General features: G+C 35.1%; 2 protein-coding genes and 1 long non-coding RNA gene across 3 annotated transcripts; 2 read left to right on the top strand and 1 right to left on the bottom strand.

Moving 5' to 3' along the window:
* Nucleotides 1-262: 262 nt before the first annotated feature.
* LOC107949179 (uncharacterized) lies at nt 263-3,469 on the top strand. The gene is made up of 7 exons (XM_016883912.2): nt 263-789; nt 993-1,063; nt 1,345-1,453; nt 1,751-1,833; nt 2,064-2,222; nt 2,709-2,810; nt 3,012-3,469. Exons 1-7 carry the CDS (start codon nt 717-719, stop codon nt 3,162-3,164), a joined length of 750 nt encoding a protein of 249 aa, XP_016739401.2. The 5' UTR covers nt 263-716; the 3' UTR covers nt 3,165-3,469.
* Nucleotides 3,470-3,603: 134 nt separating this feature from the next.
* Nucleotides 3,604-6,249, top strand: LOC107949172 (uncharacterized isomerase BH0283). Its single transcript, XM_016883901.2, has 6 exons — nt 3,604-3,939; nt 4,057-4,254; nt 4,405-4,716; nt 5,126-5,287; nt 5,605-5,688; nt 5,773-6,249. The coding sequence occupies exons 1-6, from the start codon at nt 3,910-3,912 to the stop codon at nt 5,878-5,880; spliced, it is 894 nt and encodes a 297-aa protein (XP_016739390.2). The 5' UTR covers nt 3,604-3,909; the 3' UTR covers nt 5,881-6,249.
* A 438-nt stretch (nt 6,250-6,687) lies between these two features.
* On the bottom strand, nt 6,688-8,688 carry LOC107949165 (uncharacterized). Its single transcript, XR_001697648.2, has 3 exons — nt 8,486-8,688; nt 7,893-7,984; nt 6,688-6,957 (listed from the first exon to the last, which is right to left on the bottom strand). It is a non-coding gene; the product is annotated as an uncharacterized lncRNA (long non-coding RNA).
* Nucleotides 8,689-9,155: the final 467 nt, after the last annotated feature.

Here is a 9,155-nt window from a genome sequence, read left to right as displayed (position 1 = left end):
GAAAAACGATATGAAATAAAACACCATATTCATCATTGAAATAAGTCATTATTAATAGATAAGAAAATGTTTGAATTAAATATTTAAATTTAATATTTAAATTAAACTTGTTTAAGATTGGGACATAATTAAGGGCCTAATGTGTTTCATATTATTCAAATTTGTTTCATATTATCAACAGATTAAAAGAAAACATGTTGGGATTTCTGTAAATAAAATGTCAAAAGTGAATATATTAACCAAAAAGAAGTACAAATTAGGAAATTAAGGGCAAGGGAAAATTATAATTATAGAAAGAAGAATCAAAGAGAATCATAAGCGGCATATCTTCATTTTTCCTCGGTGGTTTCCTCCACTTCTCACACGTGCCATTGCTTAAACTGATACGTGTCTTCCCAGGACTCTGTCAATTTCCCAGCTACATCAAATTCTTCATTGGTTTTTGAACCCATCCTTCAAAGCTTTTCATCACCGAATTGGGCAAATCTTGTACACAAAGCATAGCCGAAGCAGCTGATTTTAGGATTCAAGCTTTCCTCACGTTTCCAGTATATCAGTGTTCGGAGGTAGTCTGAAAGGACTTTTTAAGGATAAGGCTGCGTTTGGATTCGATTTTTTTTTATTTCTTCCAAAAAGAACGTCCCGGAAACACCTATCAATTACAGATCTAGTCATCTCCAAAAATCATTCAATCGCCGATCAAACTATCAACAGTCATGGCCGCTCCTGGGGTTCTTCAAAGAGAAACCGACCTTCTCTTATCATCTCCCTTGATTGAGCTTCGTAAAGGTAATTTTTTAAAAATATTTGTGTTCTTTTTTTTTTCCATTATTTTTGTGTTGTTGATGGAATGAACCCAGATCGATTTTAACCTTTTTAGCGTTAGTTATTGTGTGCTATTATGTGGATAAAACTACGCCATTTCTGTGAAAAAATACAAATCTTTCCCTTCTGGGAAAATTAAGTGATGTTTGTTTTCACTTTTTCGGCAGGAGAAAATGGAAAATCTCGTGGGCTCTCGATTGAGAAGAAGATTGAGCTTCTCGAGAGCTTGACTGGAAAAGTAACGTTCTTTATCACTTGCGAATGGGTCCATTTTTAGAACAATTTCCACTCTGATCTTATTGATTATAAGATCCATTTTAGTGATGATAGGTGTTGTATTGATTTAACTTTTTCTTTGTTTGCAAATTTCTTGCGTATTTGAAATTTTAACTCTTTAAGACTATTTTGGACTAGTTCATTTATGAATTCTATTGAGTTAATGGTTTCATTACTGTATTTGTTTGGGATATTTCTCGAATAAGCTGTTCATTTCCTGAAATGCTTGCTTATTTGCCTCAGGTTACAAACCGACGTTCTAGAAGATGGTTAAATGATAGATTGTTGATGGAACTTGTTCCTCGCTTGAATGCAGAAGAAGTAAGAGGCCTTTTTGCTCCACCACCATGGGGTAATGACATGTCCTGCTGGATATCCCTCAGTTCACCGTATGCACTTTTTAGTAACTGCATTCATGAATACAATTACCGTGTAACATCAGACATGGGCAATGTGTATTAATTGATGCTCTATACTTGCCTTTAGGTATTAAGAATGTGCAACTTTAACATTATAATAGTGGAAGGGATGAGAACATTGTTGTTGTGTGGCATACTTGTGGTCTTGATCGCTTGGTGTCCCATTATACTTTTGAATGATTTGTTTCAAAAGGAATATAATCAGCCCCTATTTGCAAATTCATTCACAGGTGATGATGTGCCACCATCAGCATTTTGCATGACGAATGTGGGAGAATGGGACAAATTTAGGACTATAGATATGGATAAAGAGGTCATTTTACTTCCCTTGTTCATTAAAACTTTTTCAATGTTATAAAAAGATTTTGTAATTGAAGAAGATAACCTTAAACAAATTCAGAATAGGAAAACTATCGGTAAGTGTGTAAGGAGGAATATATTATGTCTGATTTTGTAATTGAAGATGATAACCTTAAGCAAATTCCAGAATAGGAAAACTATTGTGGATACATGCTCACATTATTGTATATTCCTTTATGTTAGGCTAATATTATTGGCACCTTAAATAATTCATCTGTGAAGAAGAAATTTCATGCTGATGCTGATAAGGCAGCTTTCTTGACTGCATGGCGAAGAGTAGATTGCCGAACAAGAGAAGCACTTCGCCGGAGCTTTCTTTCAGATCTTATTGCGAGCTATGAGGTACATGATTTTGCTTTTGCTTCTTTGAGAATGATTATCATTAATAGGTTCTTCTCATGAGCTTTTTCTTCTATTTTGTTTACAAGTTATTCACTATGTTGTTTGCTTTTCTCAAAATCAAGTGCAAGGAGGGTAGGACTATGCCGGGTTAATGTCGGTATGAGTATGCTATAGATCCCAGCTTAATATTTATGCTATAATAGTATAATTGAAGGGATAAGTAGTGGTTAAGATAGACTTAATGCGATTAGTGTGTTTAGTAGCATACCAGACGCCAGATGTATTCCATGAGAGTTGGAATTCATATACTCAAAAGGCTTTGGAGCAGATTTCTGGTTGAAAGTTTTATGTCATTAACTATTTAGATAAGTAAACAGGTGATGTACGAGAGTGAAATATGGTTCAACATAAGACCTCTCAAGTTAAATATTCCCATTCTTCCTCTTAGGAAACTTGGTAATACCTAAACCCTTTCTCTTTTTTCAGGACTGCATACGGACTTTCATTCAGGAACGTGAAGATGGGGATGTCCTTGCTTTACAAGTCCAAGATCCTTTCCATAGATTGTTGCTGCATGGTGTCTGTGAGGTAACCCCTCGATCTTCTCCCTTTTTCTGAGCATGCTTGCTTCGTTAAATGCAATGCTGAGTTGGTTACTGATGGAAATTTTTGTTCAGAAAATAGCTCTCTGATTCTTGCTGCAACCAGTGTTGGATTTAATATTGAATATTGATGAATATCTTACACGGTGAAAGTATAATAATTTCTTCCCTAACATTCGTTGAACAGTTCTACAACGTGGTCTCGGTAACAGTTACACAGTCAAAGGGTGCGGAGTTACTGAAGGTGACGAGGATAAAGAAGAAGAGGACAGGGCTGGTTGAGCTCCCTAATATCACCTTGTCCAATTTCCTGAAAATGTCAAAGGAGGGCATTTGGTAGTTCTAGGGGCAGGAATTCCCCCCCCCCCGGGGGGCAATTCATGTTCATAAATAAAATAAGTTTGTGCACAATGCTGCGCTCGATGGAGTAATTTATTTGCGTTTAGTCATCATCTGTATTGTAGCTTTGTGAAGCTAAGTTGCCTGGATTTAATTTATAATTTCTTCCCAGTCAACATAACGGGTTGATTGCTAGTTTAGGATTTAGTTAAAGAACATGATGATTCCAAGCTGTTGTATGATATGATGGATCAAAACTATATTTATATGTTTACTGTTTATTCCAGGCCTATGTGGCCATGTCAATTATAACATCCAACTCTTGAAGTCCATAAAATCATGTTGAACTCGTTCTATAAACTAAACTTGATTTAAGAAGAAAAAAGATATGAATTTTTTATATAATTAATTAACAATAAGGCTGTTATTTTCATTTCTCAATTCTAAAAGCCTTGCTTGAAATACCCTCTCTAATGGAGCTTGGGAGCTTTAGCAGATTTTATTTATAAAACAGTAGTATATTTAATTTGGTATAAGTATTTTTTTATGGACATAGCTTGACCTAAAGTCTACCATACTGATTAAAAAATTAAAGGGGAAATTGATTAAAAAAATGAATGGCAATTTGAGGTGTTCTTGTTTAAATTGGCTTTGGCTTTTGACCTTTTTACTTCTTTAGTACCATCATTTATCTCCCTTCACTCCAAAGTTGAGAATTCTCAAACTCAGATCTTACTCTGAACAACATGGCCAAAACACCCATCAAATACTATGTGGTAATATCTCTGTCTCTCATCTTTGCTCGTTTATTTCTGTGCTACTGCTCAGTCTTATCCCGAAAGAATGAGTTGGGTCAAGTCATAAGCAGATTGGAATATTTGATTCTTGGACAGGTTGATGCATTCACCAACTCCGCCTTCAAGGGAAACCCAGCTGCGGTTTGTTTGTTGGAGGAAGAAAGAGATGAGAAATGGATGCAATCAGTGGCTGCTGAGTTTAATATCTCCGAGACTTGTTACTTGACTCGGATCACCAATTCCACCTCTCCAAACACCAGGTTTCGTCTTAGATGGTTTACCCCCGTTGCCGAGGTCACTTCTCTTATTTCCAACACCCTTCACTGATAGATTGAATGTTTGATATGCTCAATTATTCTTGATTGAACCTTAAAGCTCGACTCAAATGTGAAGTGTTAATATAGCAATTGCGACCTGGATATTAATTGTCTACCTCTTTGGCAGGTAAATCTATGTGGTCATGCAACCTTAGCATCTGCTCATACTCTCTTTACAACTGGTTTGGTAAATTCAAACATTATTGAATTTGATACATTATCTGGAATCCTAACTGCCACAAAGGTTCCAGATGTTTGTCCAACCAATGTCTCTGAGGTTCAGAACGGCGGAGTGAGCGACTGCTCTCTGATCGAACTGAATTTTCCTACAGTTCCAGTCACCGACTTCAATTCTGCTGAGGCTTCACTTATATCGAAAGCCTTGAACGATGCTCCACTTATTGATGTTAAGAGAACGACTACCGCAGATGATATCTTTGTAATTCCTCAATAACACTAGTAATTTTTTTTTTTGTTTCTTGATTTTCTCTTTTCTCATGCTTGATCAGGATCATTAACATTTCTGGTTTAAGTGTCAGCCTTGCCTGGTTATTAGTTAAAATCACTACGTGCTTTTGAGTACATCAATATTCTTTTTTGTGAGAGATTAAACTTACCTTTGAAATAGAAGTACGATTAAAAATGCGGATTTTATTTGCATAAGGAAAGCCTGAGTACTCCTATTGCATTCAATTATGATTAGCAAGCTATATGCATATATGGTGTTACTGGTTCTCCAAGTGACTGAAAACGGGATAGTGTGCTTTTGTTGACACATTTGGTACTGTTTGTTAATGATAGTGTAGTGATAGGGGATTTCTTTTTTCTGTGTACTTTGATACTTGCAGGTTGTGCTCCCATCTGGAAAATCTGTTATTGAAATGGAGCCACGGTCCGACGACATACTGAAATGTCCTGGACGAGGCTTAATTGTTTCAGGAGCTGCCCCTTCAGATTCTGAATTTGATTTTATTAGTCGGTTCTTCTGTCCTAAGTATGGTATTAAAGAGGTGAGCCACAGTATCCAACATTTCTTATTTCATCTAAGCAGACAGGTTTTGCTTAACTTATGCTTCATGCCCTTTGTTGAGGATGAAATGTGTCGTATTTATGTCCCTGGAATGAACATTTGACATTAACTATCAAGTTTGTCTGTTGTCTGGAAAAAGTAGTGAAGATGATTACTTGCAAAAATAAGTAAACACTGAGATACATGCATATATGTGCTCAATCCATGTATAGCTTTGCCTGGATCATGATTCTCTTTGGCTAGATACTGCTGGATCATTATGTAGACATGCTAATCTCTCTTTCTCATGTTTATCAGGATCCGGTTTGTGGAAGTGCACACTGTGCCTTGGCACCCTATTGGAGCCAAAAGCTGGGAAAGTTGGAACTTGTTGCGCATGCGGTATTCTTCTCTTTACTTTTCCTTTGAACCATCCAACGAAACCGTTGTTGTTATGACATTGATTGTGTTGGTTGCTTTGTGCAGGCATCACCTAGAGGAGGAATAGTGAATATCCATTTCGATGAGCAGAACCAGAGAGTGCTTCTGCGAGGAAAAGCTGTTATGGTGATGGAAGGCTCTATTTTGGTGTAGATTTGGAGTTCCAATTTCCCTACCCTGGTCCTGGATGAATTGCAAGTTCTAATGATAGTTACTGCCTTCAACATTTCCCTGCAACTTTAATTATTATGGACTTATGAGGTTTTGGTTTAATGAGGTACTATTTATGTGGATTTGATGTTGGTGTTTTTGAGAAAGGGAAGCAGAGGACATTGAAGCAAAACGTGCAAAAAAAAAAAGCTGATCTCCACTTCTTTTGTAACACCTCATACCCGATCTGGATGTCAAGTCGAATATCGAGATGCCACACCACAATCTCACCACTTGTTCATCTAAAACAATATGTTATTTCTCATGCATCTTTCTTTTTTTCAATTAATAATAACATAGCATTATCATGAATTATAAACCATACATTCACTTTTTGTTGATAAACCATACCAAGAATTCATAAAAGAACATAATATAGGTATAAATCATGCATTATCATCACTTATCAAGTTTTCTCAAAAAAGTTATGTAGGTATCGGTACTGTTTCTATGGTATCAATATTTTCTTTAAGTTGTATCGATACTACCTAGAAAATCGATATCAAACTAGCATTATGTTTCTTTCCAAATTTCAAAACATCGGAAAATATCGATACCTTTTGCAACGTATCGATAATTACATCCCGAGTATTAATACTCGGGCCAAGGTATCGATACCAAATTGGTATTCTAACTCCCTATATTTTTGAAAATATAGAGATATCATTTTAAAAGCCCTAATATCGATACCTCTGCTTCAGGTTACAAAAATTCAACATATAAGGGCATTTAAATCATTCAAACTTAATCACTAAACATCACGCTTCATTCACCTAGTCATATAAGCATCAAAATGTTTAAAACAATAGTCCAAATACCATCTCCAAGTCCACACGCTTCCAAACATGCATAATATGCAAATAATCCCAAATAAGTCTTAACAATTCGATATAAATGTCTACCGCATTGCCATTTTATTCCCTAGAGCTAGAATAAGCAAAGCATCTAATGTAATGAATAAAGAATGACTTGGATCAATCCCTCGACGACAACACTGTTCACACCAGGAGCGCAACTACTCTGCAAAGGATAAAATGGAGTAGGTAAGCTTAACAAGCTCAGTGAATGCCTAGAAAAACCACTGCGCAAACAAGTCATCATGCATCAACCAAACAACATAAAACATATTCCCAAAACATCATTAACTAAGTGCCATAATTCACATATTAGTCATATTTCATGCATTCTTTTACACTATTTATACGAATGTTTAGGCATATATATATTCCGACGCATACCAATCACATATTAGCACATAGAATCACATTTAGTCACAGTGTATGATAATTTGACTCTTGAGATTATGACACGTAAAGTGGACTCTACAACCACTCATCGGATACACGAATCCTATCACACCACACATAGACTCATAGAGTTAATCATATCTCGTAAGTGAAGCATATAGCTAATGCTCTCCAATACACCACATATACATATCTCGATGAATGGAGCTCGGCTCGCATTCCCTTATCTCTCTAACATTATCCTTGGGCCTTAGCGCCCCTTATATCAGAACACACATAAGTGAGTACTCACAATCCTATGCCTTGCCAATTATATCCAATAGTCTCATTAAGTCAAAAGGCCAAAATATCTATATCACATATTTACTTACCGATTTTCTACACATATTCGTTGCATATTCACATTATTAACACAATGTAATCTCTATCATAAGGCATGAGAACATACCCTCTTATTTACCATCACATGGCAAGAATAATATACTCACATATTCACTTCCACAATAGTCAACATAAACTCATAGCACAATCATAACATCTCATATGTTTATGATTTCACAAATTCACAAATTCACAACAAACATATCTCAAATTTAATCATAGGTGCGAGAACACTTACATTCAGAATTTAAAGTAGGAGTTTTGGCTACCTCTAAACTCTCAAATACACAACGAATCATCTACGAGCAGTGATTCTAAAACACTTACCGAAATATTCGTTTTTGCCAAAAAATTGAAAGCTTTGACAAGCTTCTCTTTGCCCTTCTCTTTTCTCGTTGAAGGTCATATAGACTCCGACACTTCAACAAGACAAATCACACATATATTCAATCAACAATCAGTCAACAAAATTACCTCAAACAGCAACAAACACAAGCCTAAGCTACACTCTTTTCAAATCAAAACCTTCAGCACAAGAAACTTAAAATTCAAATAACTTAGTCTACGCTTAATCTTTTCGCACGAAACAAATTCCATTCATCTACATATTCATCTACGACTAATTCCTAACCTCTAAACTACATAAAACTACACTTTTTAAAGTATTAAAATTCTTCAACAAGTTTTTGACCATTATAATAAAAATTCATTAAAACCTAAGAAATCTTTGATGAAACTTCAAATTTACTTTAGAAAGCTTTTAATTAAATTAAAAATAATTGAAAAACACTTAAAAACCAAGTTTTTATCCACAAACTCGAAATTTACCATTAAAGACCTGATTTTTGGGTTTTACCTAAAACATGCATTTTAATGACTAAAAATTAATGTTTAAATCTCATAGGAAAACAATTGGTTACCTTGAATGCAAAAAAATCAAGCTTTGATTCAAACTTGGAAAAACTCACATTTTGGAGAAGATGATGAAGATTGTGGAATTCTTGGGTGATTTTCTTAGTTATAATGGAGGTTTAAGGCTCAAGGGTGATATAATTCAAAGAGAATTAGGAATTGAAGATCAAAAGCAAGTGGGAGGGATTTGGGAGAGCAAGAAAGGACACAAACAAATGAGAAGAAAAACTTTCGTGAAATAAAATGGGGAATGGGGGCTTTATAGGTTGATTTTGAAAAATTAGTTTAATTGCTTCATAAAGACTCACAGATTTGACCCTTTTACAAATTAGTCCCTTTTCTAAAATTAATGACATTTGAAACTCGTTTCCAAAAATTGACTTAACTTTATAGAAACCATTGTCAAAAACATTATAGAATACCAACCTTAAGAAATTTTGAGCTCATATAGACCAAAATTTCTAAAATACCCTAAAACTCCTAGGCCCCATTTTGGGGTGTGACATCTTTTCTACAAGAAAAATGCATTATATGAAGTCATAGCATTACCAAATACAACCAAACCCTTGACTACTCAAAACTTTACTTGCATACAAGATGATCATGTCAATCAGCACCTAATTACATCAAAACATAAACAAAGTGATACTTAACTAAAAGTTTATTCTTAGCTAAATG

This window comes from Gossypium hirsutum, chromosome A08, assembly GCF_007990345.1.
Source record: "Gossypium hirsutum isolate 1008001.06 chromosome A08, Gossypium_hirsutum_v2.1, whole genome shotgun sequence".
NCBI lineage: Eukaryota > Viridiplantae > Streptophyta > Magnoliopsida > Malvales > Malvaceae > Gossypium > Gossypium hirsutum.
This window is presented reverse-complemented; position numbering and strand designations above follow the sequence as displayed.

Bases quoted from the DNA above. Each gene is read 5' to 3' on its own strand.
- LOC107949179 (XM_016883912.2), top strand. From the start codon at position 717: ATGGCCGCTCCTGGGGTTCTTCAAAGAGAAACCGACCTTCTCTTATCA. The intron at 1,454-1,750 runs GTAATGACATGT...ATTCATTCACAG, and splicing joins TTTTGCTCCACCACCATGGG to GTGATGATGTGCCACCATCA. The intron at 2,811-3,011 runs GTAACCCCTCGA...TTCGTTGAACAG, and splicing joins TGCTGCATGGTGTCTGTGAG to TTCTACAACGTGGTCTCGGT.
- LOC107949172 (XM_016883901.2), top strand. From the start codon at position 3,910: ATGGCCAAAACACCCATCAAATACTATGTG. The intron at 3,940-4,056 runs GTAATATCTCTG...ATTCTTGGACAG, and splicing joins CACCCATCAAATACTATGTG to GTTGATGCATTCACCAACTC. The intron at 5,689-5,772 runs GTATTCTTCTCT...TGCTTTGTGCAG, and splicing joins TGGAACTTGTTGCGCATGCG to GCATCACCTAGAGGAGGAAT.